Consider the following 23,162-nt stretch of genomic DNA (forward strand, 5'->3'; position numbering starts at 1 on the left):
CTTCAGCAGGATAGTACTTGGTAGATCCCGGGACTCGTCCAGAATGGTACACAGTCCCTGAAGTTCTCTTGTTTTGAACTAAAAATTAAATAAATGTCAGTAGAATATTGTGCAAATCTGTAAACACTATTTCCTTTATTACGTCCAAGATAGGCAAGTACAGAATATTTCTATTTTAAAATAATCCTAAGGAATGTTTACTTATCTGTCACAGAGGGTCAAATTTAGCCGGTTCATACAGCTGAGCTCTGAGGTGATCAGGGCAAAAAATTGAACAGTTCTTTCATGGGGATTAACAGAAACTGTTCCATGAGCTTAGTGTCTCTTTCCTGGAGGGCAGGAGGCAGTGGTGCTTTGGTCGAAGACTAGTAACCTTGCCTTTTTCTGCTTCCAAAAACCTTCCCTCAGATTTATGGAGCTGGGCCTCCATCTTACACACTACCACTTTGCTGCTTCAATTTTTTAGTTTTCTTTCCATGAATGTGAGGGGCAGAATTTCCACCTAGTCACAACAATAAGACCTGTTTTTATAAAACAGCTAGATTTTCTTGACTGTGCTAAACAACCATAACAATATCTTGCAGCCTCCCACCTTGACTGTTGTGTCCCATCCTGTTCCTCCTCCCCATTTGCAAGGAAGAGAATTTTAAAAATCTTTTCAGAAATGGCTAACAGCATGAGCAGGAGATCCAGACCAAATGTTTGAAGTGAGATGTTTGAATTGTAGTCATCTTTGTATGCAAACTTTATCTGGTTGTCTGAAGACTGGCTAAGCATTAAAAAAAAAAAAAAAAAAGGCTCAACAATTAGTCCTGTATGTGGCTGTGCAAAGGCATAAATTAAAGCTCATTTGCATACTTCTGTACAACTGGTTTTGAGTTTCAGCAAGTTCCCCTGCTCCCCCTTGTTAATGGCCCCACATGGTTAAAGTCAGTGGTTGAAAAAATACGTAGTACTCGCCATGTTTGCTCTTTGCTTCTCTTTGCAGTGAGAGGAGTTTGAACAGCTTAAATGATGTAAGTAATTTTCAGAACATCACTATTATATATATATATTTTTTTTAGGGCTTTAAGAGAGCATATTGTTTGTCAAAAGTGCTGGAAGGGTGGTGGTTGTGTGTCTGGGTACTGTCACTACCAACTGATGTAGGCCTAATGGATTTTCTGAGGAGGCTCCAATGGGAGAAAATTCATGTTGCGAGAAAAGACCTCTGAAAACAAATATTAGACGACATTTTGGTCTGTATTGTCTTCTCCATTTCCATAGTTGTTTGAAACCGGGCTAAAGATATTTGAAAAAAGTCTGCCTGCAACCAGCTCAACAACAAAACTGGTTAGGGAGGTTGTACGTTCTTGCCTGTCTGTGTGGTCGTCTGGTTTTCCCTGAGGCTGTCTAGGTGCTTGCCACTATTCTGGAATAGCCTGCCAGGCTTTGCCGCTCTTGGCAGAGACATTTTTAAAGAGACCATGTTTCCACAGTTAGAACTATTGCTAAATAAGACCCCGACAGGTCCTTCTTTGAAAATGGATGGAACTTTTGGTTGCTGCTGTTTATTTCTGAGCAGCACCATTTGTAAAGTTGGACCAATACCATAATGAAAAATTAAAGCATTCTAAAATAAAAATGTCTAGGACAAGTAGAACAAGTCATGAAACACGAGATCACTAAAGACCTAGGAACAATTAGGTATGTGTTCACTTATGACTTCTAGGTTGAATATGTCTATGGAAGCACTTGTTCATACAAGTATTAAAATGCATATAAAACCAGCATTTACTTATGGGGTTGGTACTGTTAATGTCCCCGAGTCCACATTTGGAGTCTTAAAAATGTAAGATGACTTCTAGTTTTGGTGTGCAATCCTACTATAGTTATTCTTGACAGTGTTTTTCCAGATACTCAAATTTCAGCTCCTAATTCTGAAATAACCTAAGTTAATTTTTTGTCTATGCATTCAGTAAAGATGTAAATAATCAGTACTTTAAGTATCTTGAGCAGATGGCTCTGCTTGGAAGCTTTTGGGCCTCTTTTTTTGTTTGTTTGGTTTTGTTTTTTTTTTTTTACTGCAGAAGCCCGTCCCCATGAAAATAAGGTTGTTTACAGGTACAGTCATGTAACGTGACTGCATTGTTAAAGGATTTAATTGCATGATAAATTTTCCAGGGTAACCTGGTGGCTTACTTCACTATAACAGCAGGCTTTATCTGAGACCTATTTACAGTTTTCATGGTTAAAGAACAGTAACTCAGGACAGGTGGGAATGTAAAACTGCTTTGATAGAATCTTTTGTGCTTGGACAACTGTAATCCTTGGTGGGTTTGTGTAGTGAGAAGTTTTATCTCGAAAGCTGGTTTTGAAAGCTGTATTGGTAATGGAGCTGCAAGTTCCATAAAACTGGATTGCTGAAGTTGTTTCTAGTTTGTAATATGAGTATTTTGTTTTGGTTTTTAGTAAATGCAGTGCTTCTAAACAATATTACAAGTGACTGGAAAGAATAACTGTTAAATGTAAATGTTTTAGGTGAGAATACACATACAGAACACAAACATTTTTTTATAAATTCTCACGTTCTTGAACCTACTAGAGGCAAAAACTCCCTTGTTTTTTCTCCCCTCCTCAAGTAATGCAGTTTTGGAAGTTCATTTTTTCGTCTCTCTTCCACCCCAAGCCCCCACTTCTCTCAGAAATCTAGTTCCTTTCACATGCATACTCGTCTCACTGCACCCACTACATGTCTTAGAAAATTGTCTTGTAGTATAGGTTGATCATAACTGGTCAGCACAATCTGAAATTAATTGACATACCAGTTAATAATACTGAAACAGGTCTATGGGCTGCCTTCCTAGGGTATGTGCAAAGAAGGGGATGATTGTGAGCTTAAGTATAAGATTCTGATTTTTTTGGAAGGTGTTTCTCAACAAGGGAGTGACCTTTTACGAGTTAGGCAGTTGGTTTGAATGCCAAGCGTCCTTTATAGTGGCACATATTTCTGTCAGAATAGGATTAAAAATATCTGGTGTACTGTTCTAATGGAACCTACATGGCATTGTTTAATGAGCGAAAAAACAATGAGCAACCACCCAATGAGCCGAAATGTTTGTTCATCTTCAAATATATAACACTGTGCTGCAGTACAAGTAGCAGTGTGGTTAAATGTGCTAGTTTTAACTTTCATTTCAGACTAAAAGAAATACTCGATTCAGTTATATATAATCCTCTTGAGTGTAACGCACTTAAAAGGAACTTTAATGACTACTGTATTGAATAGAGGAATGCATAATACTTTATTTAAAAGACAATATGTTTTTATTTTCCTTTTTATATTTTTAAGAGTGAATTGAAAAAGGAATACATTAACTACAAAAAAAGGGTGCCTGAAATCTGTTGTTTCCATGTAATATAACGATGCAGCACTATAAGCAGATTTTTTTTTTTAATTTGTTTTTAGAAGGGTCAGCAACTCTTAAGTATTTTTTCCCATCACTCCCTTTATCCTACTGACTCACTTCACCTCTCTGTGCACTTTTAAGGGAATAATCTCCTCACCTGAATAATTGCAGACAGCTGTTTTCAGTCACTGAACCTTGGTAGATGAATATTTTTTAATTTTTTTGTTGTTGTCATCATTTTTGTATATGCTGTACTCTTTGTGTATTGAGTTCCTACATTATAAACCCTGGTTGATTTTTAGCTACTCGTTTTAATAAATAATATATGGAAAGTTAAGTAGTTTTTTGTGTTGAGGAATTATTAAATCCATTACAACTGAACATTACATTCTTGGTCAGTGACGATTTCTTTTTTTTTTTTCTTTTATGCCACACACTGTGCATACAATAAGCTGAATGCTACTTTTGAGTTTGTCCCACCCCTCCCCACCTGATCTAAATTAAAACTGATCTCTGAAATTTAAAAGACTGTTTTCCCCCCCCCCTTCTGCACCTGAGAACATTTTGCTTGTTTCATTTATATTGGTTACATTTGAATCTTAGATATTACATACTTTTTTTTTTATACATCTCCCTTACCTTTTCTCAGGACCACTTATCTTCTTTGCGAGAAATGCTTCCCATATCTATCCAAAGAGCGGCAGTATCACAATACGGTTATTTTCATTAAATCATTATCACTAAAAATTGAGAAATCCCAAGAAAAAAAATTGTGTGAAACCAGGTAAAAAATGTAATACCGATATATTGATGAGGGGAAAAAACCCAAGCAAACAGGAATTGAGTTCCTATAGGTTTTAATTTAATAAATTATCTTTGCTTTTTTGCTTTTTTACAATAAGTTGATGTTTCTTCTTTGACTTTTCAGGCACGGGTACCTTTGGGCGTGTTCATCTGGTGAAGGAAAAAATGGCCAAACGTTACTTTGCACTGAAAGTCATGAGCATTCCTGATGTCATTCGACTGAAGCAAGAGCAACATGTGCACAATGAGAAGTCAGTCTTGAAAGAGGTCAACCACCCCTTTTTGATCAGATTGTAAGTTGTTGTATTTTTTTAATTCATTTAACTCATATGTAAAGTGCAGTTAAAGTGTTCCAGAGTCTCATTGCAAGTTCCTATGTACTTAGTCAGTACCAAGCATTTAATTTCTATTATGTAATCTAGACTAAAATAGAATTCAGACTAAAATATTTATAACAGAAGAATCAAGAATTTAAAATCAAGAGGCATAATTTAAACATTTAAGCAATAATTTATTACAAGCTTTACTCTGTCTCTTATTTTCATACTGCAGAAGAGAAATTTTCTTAAGTGAGGGGAAAATACTAATGAAGAAATGTTAGGATTGGCTCGTCAAAATTACTTCTAGAATGACTCTTGATGTTAGAATGGCAAGAAAGGAAGTATTTCTACATATGTATTTCCTGTAGATATCTAGATACAGATATAATTAGATTTAAGTATCTGCTTTTTGAAAACTTTTAACTTCGCGTCTACAAACTTTATTTTTAAAGAGTTTAAATGACTGCAGCACTTCTTGGGCTTTGTTGTTCCCATATTTGAGGTTAAGTGATGGAACCTGTGGAGAAACATGATTTAAACACAGTTCATGAAAAATAATTTTTTTAGTGGAATTGTGATGATTCTAATGATCCTTTTATTAAGGAGAGAAGGTGTCATACTTTTCTGTTCACAGCACCACAGCGCATTTTGTGTATCTGCGTCCTTATTTATTAATGGGATAACTAAACCTCTGGGTAATTGCACAGTTAATTTCCATTTATATTTTCTCATGCATGGATACAGGGCCATTGACCAAGATTTGTTTTGCATTTACCTGTCTTAATCAGTTTTACATAAAATTAGACAAAATTAGCCTTAGTTAATCTCTAGCTGTAGGGAGTGCAGCTTCCTCTTAGGGCTAAGAAAGTATCAGAGGGAAAAGAAGAGGCAAAAGCATGGTAGTCATCTGAAAGTTGGAAAGAGCCCTGCAGGAGGAGGCTTTTTCCCTGGTGTGCTGTTGCTTTTTGCAGCATCATGATGCTATTAGTTTCCAGCCAGCGTTCAGATATCCTGTGTGTTGGCCTAGTATCAGTAAGATGAGTTCTAGGGTATGTGGAGTTTGAGTTGCATGCGGGAAAGCAAGATGGAGAGGCTGAGTACGTCTGGTTAGACTGGTTAAAATATGGGCGGAACAGGGGGAACAGGGTTTTATATGTATATCTATGTACATACATAAATTCTTTAAAAAAAACCCACAAAAACCAAACCAACATATCAAAACCAACCAAACAAACACAAAAAAACCCGGTACATCTGTGCTTCTAGAACAGTGCAGCAAGTGTGGGAATAGAGAAACTTGGGTGAGAAGTCAGAGGCAGGGATGTGAGGGTTCACATCCATACAGAAGTGATCAAAAATCCAAACTGATAAGTTTTCTTGGATTTCATTCATGCCTTATTTCCAAAATGTCAGATTTTAAAGTTGCCAAAGGAAGGACACAATTCAAATGGAAGTTCACTTGTGTGCAAGGCAAACATTCTTCATGGCTTCTAGCTCTCTGCCTTTTCTGTTGACATGTTCAATGAGATACTGCATCAGCTATGCTCGTGTAATTGTGCATGTGCTGCCTTTGTCCCTTGGCAAAGGAGACTCAGAGCAACCTAGCTGAAATGAGGTGGTTAAATTTTAAGTCGTGTTAATATTTGTGTGCTTTAGGTTAAGCAAGCATTCATGTACAGTTATCACTGACTGTATGACAAATAAAACTTTCTGCAGCTTTTTGTGTGGCTGACAGCTTTTTTTTCAGCTGCCTCCTCCCCTGCCTAATACATGTTTTTCTCCATGAATTCTTTGACTATAACTGATCAGCAAAAAGGGGAAAAAATTTCTATATAGTTCTGCTTAAATGCCTTTGAACCGTGTTATCTACGTGGTCTGTTTTTTATATTTTCTATTAGCATCACCACCTTAAACATGGATAATATCTTCCTCTGGTTGCAAAACAAGGAATATGTGCCAGTGCAGCAAAATACAGTATTTTTTAGCACTTTATGATGGAGAATTTAAAAGTAATGCTGCACGTAATTTATTTCTGGTGTTCATCCTTCCTATATATTCCTGTATATAAAAACTTTTATGTAAGATTTTTTTTTCCTTTTCCTGTTACTTTTGAGAAATGCTCTTCTTGTGTGTAGGGAGGTCCTGCATCAGTTTTTTCTGTAGATACTGAAGTTATTTATTTACTTATTTTTTTAAATCGTTTTTTGGAAATGTTTGTTTGGTGCTCTTGCAACAACTGGTCACTGGAGACTCCTAGGCAATCTTTAGTGACATGTTTGAGTGATGTATCATAACACTGTGCGTGCAGCAGTTCATATTGTGATATAATTTTGACATGTATCTTTGATTTTTTTTTTTCCAAGAGAACAAGAATTAATAAAAATCAACCGTCTTACAGTCTTATAAGCTAAAATAGGTTATTTGTCTGTAAGAGTTCACAATGGCATCCGAAGTTTATGTAATGAAGCTGAATTTTAAAATTACCTGACACCATGCATATTATTCTAATCACAGCTTCTGTGATATTTTCCTTTTGTGTATTAAAATACCATTTAAAGCAATTTGTACTGCAAATATTGAAGTTCTTTATTTTGCTATTTTTCATGTATACCAAATAATTTATCCATTTTTCTGTGGACAGACAATCCTTTAAGAGTCAGTTCTTGAAGAAATTCATTCCAGTAAAAATACTGTGTTTTAATGGTCTAGGTCTTCCATTTTTTTCTCTGTATTCTATGTCAGATTTTGTTCTTCCTCTCCCCTGTACGTGGTTTTTTAAATATGTGGTTTGCTTCGTTTTGCCCATTCCTGTTCCTCTTTCTTTGTTTATTGCAGGTGCAACTTTGCCTAACTCCTTAAAATACATCTCAAGAGTGTTTTTACATAGTTAATAAAGATACTATGAACATCATCAATAGGCAATTAATGATGTTGATGACTTTGTGATAGGGAAGTAGTGCCATAAAAGCAAAAGGCAAACCTGGGCTTTGCTTTCTTCATCACTTTGAAGGAATGGAGGAGCTGTTGCTGATGTCTGATAATCTGTCTCGTTTTCTTGGTTGCCCTTAGTGCCGGTATCAAGAAAGAAAATCCTACTGAGCAAAAGTCACTCGTGGGTTTGGGAGCTCAGTTTGCTCTGCTTATCTTTCTTGAGACTTTATGCCTTGATTAGGAATCAGGTAATGAAGGAGAGAGAAAAAAAAAAAGATATTTGATCTTTCATTCTTGTGATACTGCAGAAGCAGTTACTAGAAGCTAAAGTAACTTCTTGTGTCATTAAAGTAGCAGGGATACAGTGTTCTTTATCTGTTATCATTGTAATAGGGATAGCTGTTTGTTTTAAAATGGTAGAATATTCTTCAAGACGTTACCAGATACTTATTTTCTTCTTAACTGTTGAGTTAGGTTTGGGGGTGTGGTATATGAGTTGTTTAATGTGGGTAGAAAGAAAAACAGCTTAGTTTTGGGGAATGTGGAAGAGAAGATTCCTGTATTCTGTAGTGAAGCATTTGAAAGCCACATGGAATGATTTTCTTTCTTCCTTAGCTGCTCTTTACTGCACTTAAGTAATGAATGTACCACAGTAATAGTTCTTAAATTAAAGGCAGCAGTCTGAGGAATGGAAGGTACTTATCATTAGGTTAATTCTGAAGTACAGAAATGAATCTTGTTTTGCTGTCACTTTTGTTTTTCTATTGCTTTTGTTAAAGATACCGTAGAAGAGCAAGCATTGTGATCTGATGCCTATCTAGTAACTGGTCACTTTAGTTGGGGTTGTATATTCTGGGGAGGAAGGGATAGGAGAGGGGAAGGAGAACTCTGGTGTTCTGTTTTTGAACATATTGTCATAAACATCTTTACAAAAGCAGATTCTGCTCACCTCCCATCACTTTGGCAATACTTGGTTAAATAAAATGTAAGGTGTGTAACAATTGTCTGGTCTTAGCAGACTGGCAGTATACTAAGTCAGTTTTTAGGTGCTTAGCAGAGCCCTATTTCGTAGAATGCAACGGAGTCGATCAGATTTTCTTTCTTAGCATGTGCTGTGCGCATCCTGTGAACTATCTGTTTTACTTTACAGGTCAAGTCAGCTACTTGAACATCTGTTACATAATCCTGCTAGATTCTTGGTGTTTTAATATTTGCAGAATAGGAACCATAAATTAATTATGCGCATAGTTGGGGCAACAGAGATAATTTTATAGAAATTTACATCTAAAGCAAATCAGAGAGATAATTTGTTTATTCAATAAAATAATATTTTTATTACAGATTTTGGACCAACCATGATGAACGTTTTTTATACATGTTAATGGAATATGTGCCAGGAGGAGAACTTTTTAGTTACCTGCGCAACATGGGGCGTTTCAACAACAGCACAGGACTGTTTTACTCAACAGAAATTATTTGTGCAATAGAATACCTGCACTCCAAAGAAATAGTTTACAGAGACTTAAAACCTGAAAATATATTACTAGACAAAGAAGGACATATCAAGCTTACTGATTTTGGATTTGCTAAAAAGCTGGTGGATAGGTAAGTGGGGTTTTGTTACGGTTTAACATGCAAAATGTAATTACAGTTGGAAGAAAAAAAGTTTGATTTCAGAGCTCAGGATTTCACCTAATATTCTGTGTGGTTCACACATGTCAAATCCCTTCATATGAAGGAGATGACCGTCTTAAAATGGCTGTATGGAAACCAATATTACACCTTAGGTATAACTAGGAGCAATATCATAGATAAGCTACCATAGAAAAATATTTTATACGAGTAGGCTTGTGTATTTAAGTTGTCAGAAGTCATCTTGTAAAAAGGGAGTTCAATGAAGTAAAATGAGCGAATACTGAGATGTGTACATCAGTACGTTAAATGGGACATTAATCTTCCATACAAGTTAAATTGCTAAATGTTTTGTAACTGTTGTTTCCCTTTGCTTTCCTTTTAGAGAGATTTTTTTAAATGTAGGAATAACATTTTAAAACTGGATATTGTGTTTTCAGTAGCCTGTTGCTAAAATTAAATGGAAAAATCTAGACAGAAACAATAAGGCCAGCTTTAGCAGAAGTATTTATTTAACTGTAACTTCTACAATGCTGTCAGCCTTATGTCTGTTTTACTAGCATATGTAAACTTTTTGATAATGCAGAGGTTTTTTTCCCAGTGATTTCTCTGTTCCCTCTGTTTGAACTACCCTTCCAAGATTATAATACATGTTCTTAAAAGGAAGGAAGAGCAGTCACTGGGATTGAAAATAAGGGAGGAAAAAACTAGCCTGTCATATTAGAAAAGCGGTGTTACAACGTTTGATATTATGCCCTAGGGTGACCTCTTGAGGGAGACCATATCTGATTGTTCTAGTTGAGGCAGCCTAGTAAGCGAGTTAGGCGTTACATAGGTGCTCATCCTCTTCACTCCTCTGTTTTACCTGTTTGATGCTGCTTTTGCAACAGTTCGGGGGGGCGGGGGCAGAATTCTACAAGATCAATTTGAAATGAAGGTGGGTCTGAGGGATCTACTCTTAATGGATCCCTTATGAAGTAAAAGTCAGATGGGACAGATCGAGTCATGTTACGGAGGTCATAAAGGTTGCTTCCCTGTGGGTTACATGCTCTCAGTGCTGGGTTGCCTTGGCACAGAAGAATGGTAGGCAACTAATAAGGATGCTGGTTCTAGTCACCCTCAAGGTCTAAAAGTCTGTTTTAAAACCATAGTGGTTTAATATCACTATGTTTTTTGATTGAATTCAGTTTCCACTGGGCAAGCAGATAGGTCTACAAATGTTGGCTTTTTTTTTTTAATATTTTGTTTTTAAATCAAAGTAACTTTTTGCAGGAAGAGGTAAGGCTACTTCCATGTAAAAGAAGTAGGACAATCTCTTTTATAAGACATTTTCATACAAATTCTTACAGCACCCTTTTTACATGTAGATACTGCCACTTAGTGGTTATTCTTAATTTGGATTTCTGTGGGTTTCAGGCACAACAGAAGTAACCCTTCATTAAATAAGGTGATAGTTCACATCAAAGTATATTTTTCAATCTGGAAGATGAATCTATAAGAGTAAATTTGTTCAAATACATTGTAGGACATCAAAACAAGTTATCACTACTTTTTTTTAGTTGGGTTTGGGTTTTTTTTGCATCCTCTCTTGCTGGGGGTGGGGAGAGGTACGGGGGGGCGTGAAGTTGATCAATTTGTGTTGAACCGAATCATAGAACACTACAGTAGTTTTATATTAGTACCTGCTATACCTATAAATGTACAAGTAATATAAAATGCAGAACACGAAGTTGGAAGGAGCGAGGAGTTAGAGCACAGTAGTTACCTATGCAAGTCTGCTTCTGCCCCCACCTCTTCCCCCCCCAACTATATAGTATTCACCCTACTAGCTGTAGTCATTTTCACAACACTGTTTTTGTCACTGTAAAAATACACAGCTGTCAGCAATTTATCTACTAATGCACTCCAGTAGGTTATTTTGTCTCATAGACTGTTTGACCTAACGTATAGGAGATGTGTTGTCATTTTTATGCATGGCAAACAGCTATACACATGAACCTTACATGTATGTATGTGTATATTTGTATACATGTATACATATATATATATAGTGTGCATATGAATTGTGAAAATAAAACACAAAGTATATATGTTTTTCAAACAGCTGTGAGGAAGCATGCCACTTAGGACCAACAACTGTTTTCCTAGAAAAACATGACATGTAAAAGAAAACATGGTCTGCAGAAGACCTTCAATACAAGTACACATTTCTTGATACGTATTATTTCCTATGAATGATTCTGTAGTTGCTTAATTGAGCTTTTTCTGTAAGCATTTTCCTTTCTTCCCACTATCATGTGTGAAAGGGTGAAGTGTTCACCATGTCCATCTACAATTAAGCTGCTCTTCAGAGAGAGTGGCTGGCTCGTAGCTCACATCCCCGCTGTGGGAAGCAGCCTGCACATTTACCTTCTTACTAGTAAATTTTCTGAAGGGCTAGACTCTAATATTTTTTTCTAGAGAAAGATGAAAGGGAGGAAGTTTTTCTTGTCTCCTTCTGTTCCTTATTGATATGTCCTTCTGTTTATCCTTGCTCTTCCCTTTTCGGTCATAGTGTACTTTTAAAAATTCTACATTTTTCTCCGAAACAGTGTCTCTGCCTCAGCTGCTGTTTATTTCTTCTCTTTTCCACCTTGGTGTTCCTTAACTGAAGACTTAATAACCTTTTCAGTTTCTTGTAAGTACATTCACATAAAATAGATGTGCCACTACTTTAAAAAAAGGGGCAGTGTCAAGAAAAAAGGAGGGGCAGGGGGACTGGAATAAATGATTGTTACCTGAAGGATGTAGAAAGGATTTGCTTGGAATTTTATAGCCATTACATTTTTAGACCTTTCTTTTTCTGGGAAGCATTATACCACTTTTCAGGTATAATATATCCATTAAACATGTTTCTGATCTTTCCTACTGTTTTTCTTTTTGGTTGTTGTCTTTGGGGTTTATTTTTCCCCTCTTGTATTCTTTCAGAGAAACTGAAACAGAAGTTCATAGAACTTTGTATTTTTTATGCGCAGATTTCACTCAATTTTATGAAAGTTTTAAGTAAACTTACGATTTTTTTTTTTTTAAGGGGAATGTTACTCACTGTTAATTTCAGTTTGCTCAGTTTAAATTCCTAAAAAACCCCAAACAAACAAACACAAAAAAAACCCCAAAACCAAAAACCCTTAAAGATTTTGGGGCTACTTCTGCACTGTTGCTTAAACTGGATGTCTCTTATGACTGTTCTGCAGAGTGGACTTGAAGAGAAGGAAAAAAACCAAAACAAGACATAGAAAACCTTGTTTGTAAAGTGTATTGTGTGTCACTGTAGAAACAAGAATGTCTTGCAGAACAAACTTTTGTGGGCTGGAAACAAAGTAATCTCCATTGAGTATAATTGTGGAGAAACTTCCAGAAGAGAACACCAAAAAGGATGTTGTTGTTAATCTCTGGCTTGTACGTGAGAAGCTTGTCAGGGACTACAGAGATGGATGCTGAATAGTGTAGAATGCTAAAATATGTTAACCATCGAGACTTAACTTCTTCAAATAATACTGTTAACAAATCCCACAAATACTATTTTATAGCTTATCTTTGTGACCAGAGTAGGTTTTGTTTCATTTTCATGTTTTTAAATTACATGTTCAACCTTATCAATTATTGCTTACCTGTGTTTCAGCTTTTATCTTGAAAACCCAGAGCAGTGGAATTTTTGTAGCAGTTTGAACGAAACAGTCTATTCTTATTTTTCTGCTTTGTAATTTATCTTCAAAAGGATAATCTGGAGTTTCAGATGAATATGCAACAGTCACGAAATAGCAATGATAAAAAAAATACTTAAGACAATTTGATCTTTTTATAGAATTTACTTGATGCGTTTTCCAAAATATTAAATAGTTTGTTTCATGACCAACAAAAGAGGAAATACAAGGCATGATTGTATGGCACAAATACACAGCTTGACAAAGAATTTGAGCTTCCTCCAAGTTTTTATGTAGTTAGTAAACATAAATTTCTTGATTGAAATTAAGAGAAGTAGATGACCTGCTGGTGTTCATAAATTTTATTTTCTAGTGCAACTAGGGGACTTCAAGTTATGTTGGCCTTTCCTTAATTTGTGGTTTTCCTTTTGCTTGAATAAAAAAGATCTTGTTATTAACCTGTAAGGTAATTGAGGGTCGTTTTAGTTAAATTGTGTCCTGGTTTCAGCTGGGATAGAGTTAGTTTTCTTCCTAGTAGCTGGTACAGTGCTGTTTTGGATTTAGCATGAGAATAATGTTGATAACACACTGATGTCTCAGTTGTTGCTAAGCAGTGCTTATACTAAGTTAAGGACTTTTCAGCTTTTCATACTCTGCAAGCAAGGAGGTGCACAAGAGCTGGGAGGGGGCACAGCCAGGACAGCTGACCCAAACTGGCCAAAGGGATATTCCATACCATATGACGTCATGCTTAGTATATAAGCTGGAGGGAGTTGGCCGGGGGGCGGCAATTGCTGCTCGGGAACTGGCTGGGCATCAGGCAGTGGGTGGTGAGCGGTTGCATCACCTCATGGGTTTTTTTCCCCCTGGGTTCTTCCCCCCCCATTGTTTTACTTTTCATTACAATTTTATTATTATTTATTATTATTTTATTTCAAGTATTAAACTGTTCTTATCTCAACCCACAAGTTTTCTTTTGCGCTTCCAATTCTCTCCCCTATCCCACCGGGAGGGTGAGTGAGCGGCTGGGTGGTGCTTAGTTGCCAACTGGGGCTAAACCATGACACATTATCACGCAAATTATGTGGGTCCTGGAAGTCATGGTCAAGTGTTAAATTGATTTTTTTTTTTTTTTTTTTTTTGTATCCTAAATGACCTCAATAAGGGATGAAACCCCTGCGTCTTTGCTGAATTTGTGCATTCATAGTGTTGGCAATTTGGGGGGAAGAAAGGATGACGGTTGTGCAGCATTGTCCTGCAAACTGGCTTGTCCATTAAAATGAATGTGCCTGCCCTGTCTGCTTTATTGGTGCATCCCTTCTTTCCAAATATACTAAAACTGGTAGCTGCTTCGTTTGCAGAACTGACTAAATCAGTATGAATAAAAATTCATACGATGGATTGTAATACAGCTTTTTAATTTTGGGGGAGGGGAGACTATTTTGTTTTAAAAGACAACAAAGCTTTGTTGTTTTTCTTAATTACCTAGTCCTGATCTAGGCAACTGCTAGATGGCAGTAGTGTGTAAAGCAGTGCTGTAGGTAAGAATTTTCTTGAGTATGCTTGATTTGGAAAATGAGAGTTTGTATTTTCTAGCAAATAAAAATTATGCCACCCTTTTATGATGAAGATGTATTCTTTACACTAATGAACGTAGTTTCAAGAACCATGGAGCACTTGGGTGTGTAGTATGTCTAATGCATTCTCATAGTTTAGCTGGAGTAATTTAGCTTTTGTCATATAAAATCAGGCCTAAAGAAATTCAATTCTGTGTATCATAAAACTTCATTTAAAGTCTTGACTGTCTGTAGAGCTCCTCTTCCTTGGTCTTAAGTATTTTTATGAATCAAGTCTAAGGCTAAAAAAACCCAACCAAACAAAAGGCAAAAAAAGAAAAAAAACACCCAAAAGCTCTGTTTAAAATAATTCTGCAATCTCAGAAAAGTGTATTATTTAATCTTTAAAAAGAAATAAAATAAAAGTACGTACCATAGGTGCATCTTGAATATCCATTTATGGTTAGGAAAAAGAAGGTTTGTTAAGTTTAGCGGAACAGTAGTAGGAAAAACTAGAAGTTGAAAGAGGTGTGTATTACTTCTAAAAGTGATTGCTGTTCATCTTAATGCATTTGTTCGGGACCATATTACCAGATTGATTCATGCCTTGGAGAAGATTCTTCCTGCACTCACAAATAAAACAATTAGAGTTTCTTTTGCTGCAAGTTAGAAATTGTGTGCAGCGAGCATTAATTTTGTGACTATATTCTTTGTCATTTCTTACTAGAACTCTTCTTAAAATGCAGTATACTTTTTTTTTTTGTTATTATTCTCTGCTGTTATTTCATCCTGTCTTGAATTGATGAGCACTTTTTCAAAGCTTCCTCTTCTGACTTGCTATCAGGGAAGTGTAATTTATTCAGAATGAAAGCATGTTTTTTTTCTCTAGCGTGTATTTAAATATAAGTCAAGGTAGTGAAGCCAAGCAAATTCTGCATGGGTATTTTTACAAAGAAGATTTCACATTTCTGAAAGAAATTGTTTCAGAATATTGTGCTTCAAATTGTAATTTGGTCTTTGTAAACTTTAACTGCTTAGCTTCAGTTCATTTCATGAATTTATAGAACCTGAAATACACATTTCAGTTAGGTAGCAATATAACACTTTTATATCCTGAGCTTATATTAAGAAAGATATGACTAAAAATGACATTAAAATATATCAAAAATAGTATTACTTACATATCTCACACTTGCTTAACTACACCTTGTAAGTATTTCAAATAATTATAAACACAAAATGTTTGCCTTTTAATGGATATTGGGGGAGTGAGATAGGTTACATTTCAATACTCTTCAAAAAACATTACTTGGATTGTAAAAGGAATCTTACTTATGTCTGCAGCTATTTACTGATTTAAACTACTACTTTTTTACCTCCCCCTCTTCCCTTTGTTTTTTCTAAACAATTTTTCCTTTTGCTGGAAAATGCCAATAAGCTTGCCTTTTGCTGGGCCTGTCAAGTAGTCCATGAACTCACAGGGTCTGCAGCTTACAGGATGAAAACCACTGTTAATAATTTCAAAGCAACGTATAGCCTAATGGATAGAGTTACCACACCAGCAGTTGGGAAACACGGTGCATAGATGTTTCCCGCAGCCAAGAAGTTTCTTAATTTCCATATATCTCTGTTACAGGAGAATTGGAGAGCATCATCAAAGCAGTCTTTTTAGATCTTGTAGAGGTCTTTCTTTTTACTTTTGTTCCTATATACAATAAATACATAGGCATATGTTGGGTACTTCCTATCTGTGCATTTAGTTTTTCTATTACTGTTACTTCAGTTTCACTTCAGTCTGGTTTTGTTGTTTGTTTTGTATTTTGTTTTTTTTTGTTTTGGTTTGGTTTGTTTTTTTCTTCTTTTCCTCCCAGGACATGGACGCTCTGTGGCACTCCTGAGTACCTTGCACCAGAAGTTATACAAAGCAAAGGCCATGGAAGAGCTGTGGATTGGTGGGCCCTGGGAATTCTTATATTTGAGATGTTGTCAGGGTAAGTGATAATGATTACTATATGACAGCAATATTATATATATAAAATTATATATACACACAGGATTCTTTACTAGTTCTGTTTATGATATTTGAAATAGCAAATTTGGGCTAAATTTCTTACATAAAATATATGTAATATATAATATAATATAAATTTTTATATATAATATATATTATAATTTATTATTGATATATAATAATATCCAACAAATAACCAGTTTCATTTCTGCCTCTGAAGAAAGGAATTGGGAAGCTGTACAAAAGAACATACTTTGCTGTTGTTACTGGGATTTTTTTAGTTTTTTGAGTTTGTTGGTTTTGTTTGGTGGTATGTTTTTGTTTTGTTGGTGGTTTTTTGGTTTTGGTGGGGTTTGGTTTTTTTTTTGTTTTTTTTTTTTTACTTAAGACTTTTTTTAACAGCTGCTCTTTTCCTTATCTGTTTTGGAAATTCAGGTTTTGTTGAAGCTTAATTTTTATACGTAAAATCCTATAAAGGGTGAAGAAGAGGACTACCAGTTTCCTTTGAAACTTCTGTAATTTCTAGTATAGTGAAGCAATATTTGCAGTGGGAGCTGTAGTCTGTAAAAATGCATAGTGGCAAGCAGGAAGACTTTTATTAGTACAGCTTGTATTACTACTAAGCACTGGTTTTCTTTTCAACCAAAGAGAAAAGAACAGGGAAAAGCTTAAAAGGTCTATTTGGAAATCAGTTTGCTCAAACACTACGTTTGATGTTTTGGAATTTGCTTGATAAGCAATGTTTCCAAAAGATACAAATTCAAAATGAAGAGAGACTTTCTGGCATTAACTGTCTTAAGTTGCTCTGATTTCAAAAAAGAAATACTATTTTCAGTAAAATAAATAACTGGTTTAGGGAGAACATGAAATTCTGCTTCGGTACTGAACAAGGCATCCATATGTTTTTCCTTATTTTTTGTCTTGGCTGTATCTTTTGAAGGCACTTTAAAAGAGTGGGAATTTTGAAAAAAATTGGTTTTGCCATGGTTGGTGCAGTAGAACAAATGCAGGTGAAAGCAAGGCTTTCGAAGCGTTGGAAGAAACATGGTGTATTTCACCTGTTTTGGTTTCATAGTCATTAGAACTTCTTTTCGGTACCGGGCCCAGTGTGCTCTGTGCTTTCTCGCTCCCTGAGTGTGCATCGGGTTGCCTCTATGGCCTTTCATTCTGGATCTGCAGCCTTGTAGAGTGAAGTTGGAACAGCAACATCCTTGCATGGATTTATTCTTCCTTTTCTGTATGCAGTACTGTCAGCTCGGAGTAACTTTGGTGACTCTTCTGGTGTTTGGACAAGCTCGTTAGGTTGCTTGAGCAGACGGTTCCCCTGATGGATGATCACTTCAGAGCTCCAATCCATCGCGTGTGTTTGCTGTGAAGAAGTCCACCCAATAGCATCAAAACTTTATCCCAGGACAGCATTGCTGCCCACTGCTTGCTTTCTTAATGTCCTGAAGGCTTGCATATGCATTTGCTTTGAATCTCAAGGCAATTTCTGGACAGAAAAAGCATAAAAATGCACTAATGGTTCCCTACTGACCCAGGCAGGCTTGGCTGACTGGTCTAATAAAAAGTTGTTATTTATGTAGGCCGATCTGTGCAGAGGCCAGGCTTCACCTTTCTTCTGCTGCTCCCTGTAAGGGTGAGCAGCCCAAATTGGTCAAGGGAATCCTCGGAGAGATTGTCCAAACACCAGAAGAGTCACCAACAACCAAGTTTGTTGGTTGGTTTGGGGTTTTTTTTGGTTTTGTTTTGTTTTTTGGAGGTTTCGGGGTGGGGTGGTTTTTTTTGGGGGGTGGGTAGATTGATAGTACTTGATTAGTATATTTAAGATTTTGGGGGTGAGGGGGGCAGGGCTTGTGGCTTGTGTGTGCTTTCTTTAAGAGGGCAGGTTGTCACATAGGACGTATGCTTTTAGCATTTTATCAGCTTTTCGCTGTTGTTGGCAGTAGTGTTTTAAAACGCTTTTCCTCACCAACTCAACATGTGGCTTGATATTAACTATCAAAGCTATTAATACAAAAACAGTCCTAGGTAACTTTATCCCTTGAAATTCAAAGAAGATTTAAGAAATACAAAAATTATTTGAAGGTGAACAAAACCTGACTTCAAGACTAAGTTATTGTGTGCAAGTAAATTACTTAGACATTTGGTAGTTATTTCCTGAACTTACTCTCTCTGAATCCCAAAAGCAATTGAAAAGAATTGGGAGATGTGTGTGTAAGGAAATGGTCTCTCTGAAAACAAACAAAACCACACTTTCCTGTTCTGCAGTGTCTTATTTCTCTAACTTAAACTCTAGAGGCCCATGCAATTCTAGTTCTGCACGTACTAGATTTAAGGCAAGGTCCCATTTAGGTTTAAGATAGTAAAATACAGGAAGGGGAAAGAACAGGGAGAACCAGGGGTGAGAAGAAATCTTTATGGAACAGATTAGTAATACTGAGTTCATCGAGTTAATCTAAACAAGCTAAACAAACTGTCAATAGAAAGAGTTGAAAGATCTATTTATTTTGAGTAAATGTGTTCTGTTACAGTCTACCACAGAGGAAAATATACTTGTTATTTAATGTTAGATATGTTAGGTCATAATTGTCCTGTCATCAGACGTGTAGCTAACTGAATTTTCTCATTTAGTGTGGGCTTTGTGTTTTCCGTTTCTGCTTTGGTGGTCATATGTGATGTGCTGGTCTGTCGTTTTAGGTAGCTAATGGTTCCTGTCTACAGTTTCATATTCTCAGGCCTGTGTGTTTTCCCTTGAGGTTTTACAGCTTCTCTTCTTCAGTGCTAAAACTATCTGTTATCTTTGAGACCAATGTCAGTGCCATTGTTATGCATCAGTTAGCAAAAGGAATGGTTTGCAGCTGTTGTCCCATATACAGAGACTTATTTTTTTTTTAAGCTTCTTTTCAGTTGGTGGAAAAAAGGCAGCTGTTTATATTTGTGTTATGGTGTGAAGGCAGTCTGAAACTTAGGGGGGTTTTTGTTGATTTATTAGGTATCTTCCAGCACAATACTTGCGTTGTTTGGTCTAAAATCTGTGCTGTGCTGCAGCTTGACATTTGCAAGTAGTATCAAAGTCAAGTTATTTGGTTTGTCCGTAAGAAAACTGTAATCTTTCAAAGCTATTCTCATTTTGCATACAGTTCAAATGCACTTTAAGCAGTATCACCATTAAGTTATTATATAGCCAAGTGTGATTTAAATTTCTCTCAAGAATTCTAGACATAGTAATTTTGGATTTTTGAAGCGGGAAAGCAAAGAGCAATTTAAACATATGTAAATATGTAAAAACATATACTTATTCTTCTTGATTTCACACCTCAGTAGTGTACAGAATGTTTGGAGATGGAGGACAAAAACCCTGCATTTCATATCAATCTGCTTACTGCAGCTGACACCTTTGTAATACATCATTACAAAGTCTGATTCTGATTGCTTTATGCATTTATAGATGCTAATATGTAATAACAAATACAAAATTGGAAATTGAGTATACTGTTTGTCAACTTGCTTTGGAGAATGTGAAGGACATAACATTGCCTGACTGAAAAAGAAACACTATATGCTAGTCTCTCTGGTGTGGGAAAATTTCATGCATGTTAAATATCTATCACGTTTTCCTTGTTCTTTAGTGTCAAAGCAGGAATTTATAAAAACAAAAATATTTTTTTCCTGAGATTCTTATTTTCCCGTTTGTTTCTAGCTGAGACACTTCAGTTTTTCATAATGAAACTACTCTGGCTTTCTGAACAACACCAACAAATGTTCTTCAGTCTTTCCTTCACCAGATAGTTTTGTCATGCTTTTCTGTGCTTTGAAGTATTTCTTTTTTTACCTTATGCATACAGACAGCTTTATTTAACTATTCTGATGGAATTTGGTTTTGTCTGTGGCTGAATTTTCTAATATTTCAAAGGAAATACTAATCCACTTGACCATCAGCTGAATAATGAAGAAATTAGTACTTCTGAAAACACTTACGTAATGGAAATAATGTATAGTACGTGTTGAGGAATAAGCTAGTTTGAGTAACATAAAATTAAGGAAAGAAAGTGAAATGAAGAAACATTGTTTTCACCCTTGTTTGTGCTACCAGTGATTTCCAAAGCCACCAGCACTGTATTTGTGTGTGTATGCATGCAGCTAAGTTCTCTCAGAAAGTAGTTATAAAACATTAGGGAGATGTGAAAATATTTTAAACGTTGGACTGTAATAGTGGTTGGATGTTATTCATATGGTTGATAGTCAAAATCCCTTTTTTCTATTCTGTAGGGGCTTTGAGACAGAAGCATAGTAAGAGGGATGCCTTGTTCATGTTACGGAAGTCAAAGTGAGATGAAGATTAGTGAATGAGTAGTTAGTTATTCCATTCCCCTAAAAGGTTTCCTGTGGTAACTTCTAAAAAGGTGACTGCCACTCTGAAAACCTATTGGCACTTGGGCTAAGCTGCTTATATCGCCTGTACTGATGCACCTGTACTCTGAGCTTCTTGCAGTAATCAGGGTATGTATTATACTAGTAAAGGAAGCACAACAGCAAAACACTCTCAGTTCTTACTGTAGCTGTAAAACAAGAAGTAGTCTATCTGTTAGCTCATAACTTAATGAAAAACTTTTTAGAAAATATTAAGTGTACAATTTCACTTGCATCTTGATTTACTGATCATCTTGGGTGAAATAAGTGCTTTAGCTGTCTTTCTGCGTTGGACAGATGCACTTCGAGAGGATTTCAGGTTCCGAACAGTCTGTCTCTTTCAAATCTTCTCTAACAAAACATATACTTGAATTCAAGAAATACAATAAACTGAACTGGACAATCTATTCATATGAGGGTTCTTTGACACTTTAGATAGAAACTAGTGAATAAGGGTATGCCTGCAGCTAAAGGACAAGATCAAAAAATGGTAATGCTGTTGTGGAAAGTACACCCTTGGGTTTTGTAGATAAAGGCAAAGCATTTTTTTACTTTAACACTGAAAATTTGTTTCATAATTGATTATTTTTACTGTATTAATGTAACAAAAATCTCTTGTGATACTTCAATTTTAATTCTATATTCAATGTGTTGCGTACAAAAATGTTTTCTGTTTCGCAATAGCAGCCTTAACTTAAGTTGTTCTTCAAGTTGGTATTTGATTGATGATGCCCTACCAAAAAGAACTATATAATCAATGATTTCTGAGGGGAATTATTATAACATAATATTGTTTATAAGATTTTTTAGAAATCCTTTATCTAACCTCTAAAAATTTGCTGTATTAAAATAGGTTTCCTCCATTTTTTGATGACAATCCATTTGGTATATATCAGAAGATTCTTGCTGGCAAAATAGATTTCCCGAGGCATTTGGATTTATATGTAAAGTAAGTCCATGACTCCAAACACCGTCTTTTCTATTCTAAATACCTCCTGATCATTGTTTCTAAAGGATCTTCATAGGAAGACCAGATACCAGATTCTGACTTTCTAAAACACCATGTTGGAAAATATTTTTAGATTACGCTTACTCTTGCAATCCAAGTAAAATTATGTGTTTGGTAGACTTCAAGCTGGGGATACAGTTGTAAGATAGTATCCTCTTCTCTTACTTTTCTGCATAATTTGGAATATTAAATGCTTTTCCACCTTGTACAAAGCTCGTTGGTACCAGGTTGGTGCGTGGAAGGAAGAAAAGAGGAGAAATATGAGGAGATAATTTAATATGAATAAAAATTAAGAGAGCAGGAAGTGAACACTAAACTGTTCCTTTGTATGCATATGTACCAGTTAAGTCACCGTCAGCGTAACTACTTGAATGAACTTTCTGATACTTCAGAAGTTCCAGTGTAAAATCAACTTCCACTTCTGATAGCGGGACCCCAGTTCAATACGCAGTCTTATATATGCATATGTCGGTTTTATTCATAGCAGTTTGCAATTGTTACGAGTATATTGCAGAGGAAATGCTTTTTTCCCTGTTTAAAAATTCCATAATTGAAATAATTGTTAGTAAACATTAGAACAGAGGAAGTGCAATTTTAAACGTGAAGTTTCTCCTCAGAAGCAGACATAATTGAGTGAGTGAGGACAGGAAGTTATTCTTACATTCCCAGGTTAATCATTCAAGGTGATTTGAGGAAGTGACCTTAGAGATGGCACTTGCTTACTGTCACCACTAGGTAAACAGATAAAATGTTGTATGGCAAATCTAATGAAATTTGTCCAACTTTCTCTGAATTTCTATGAATTCTCTTGCAGAAAAAATCATTTGGGGAGGATTTTTTAAGCCTTCATTGAATCATCAGGTGCACTGAATCAAGCATGTCTACATCACCTTAGGCTGATTAGTGTCTCATATTTGTGTCTGTTCTTAACAGTTTTCCCTTACTATCTCAATGCTGTTTCCAATTTAATGTAGTCTCATTGCCTGGTCTTCCTAACCCAGTCTGTCTTAGAAACTAAACTGAGTTTCTCACATAGTATTGTGTGCGCTGAAGTATAAGAGTGTGACCAGAAGATGAACAGCTCAAATTAGGTTATCATCACTAGCAACCTGTCTAACATGGTGAAAGCATTTAAAAGTATAGGTGCTGTTAGCTTCTGTTTGTGCTCAGCATTCACAGACCAACGCTGATTTCTACTATCCAGAAGACGCCTGATGCTGTGAAGTTTCCTAGTTATGGTAGTAAGCATGTATGTGCAGGTTTTGCTCGTCAGTCTAGACATGACTATTAATGAATTGTAAGATCCATTAATCAACATAGTTGTTGATACACCTCTTTCCCAGCTTCTCTTATCCAGATGTTCTTTCAGTGTGTGCTTGGCAGCTCATTCCCATTACACTCCTGCCTTTAAGGG

General features: G+C 35.9%; 1 protein-coding gene across 1 annotated transcript in view; it reads left to right on the forward strand.

The window, feature by feature from the left end:
* Positions 1 to 23,162, forward strand: part of PRKX (protein kinase cAMP-dependent X-linked catalytic subunit) — a 56,916-nt gene that overhangs the window by 24,491 nt on the left and 9,263 nt on the right. The window contains exons 2-5 of the mRNA XM_076358078.1: positions 4,318 to 4,486; positions 8,786 to 9,049; positions 16,187 to 16,306; positions 21,593 to 21,688. Coding sequence (XP_076214193.1) covers positions 4,318 to 4,486; positions 8,786 to 9,049; positions 16,187 to 16,306; positions 21,593 to 21,688 — 649 coding nt within the window. The remainder of the gene's footprint in view (positions 1 to 4,317; positions 4,487 to 8,785; positions 9,050 to 16,186; positions 16,307 to 21,592; positions 21,689 to 23,162) is intronic.

Source organism: Aptenodytes patagonicus, chromosome 1, assembly GCF_965638725.1.
Source record: "Aptenodytes patagonicus chromosome 1, bAptPat1.pri.cur, whole genome shotgun sequence".
Lineage (NCBI taxonomy): Eukaryota > Metazoa > Chordata > Aves > Sphenisciformes > Spheniscidae > Aptenodytes > Aptenodytes patagonicus.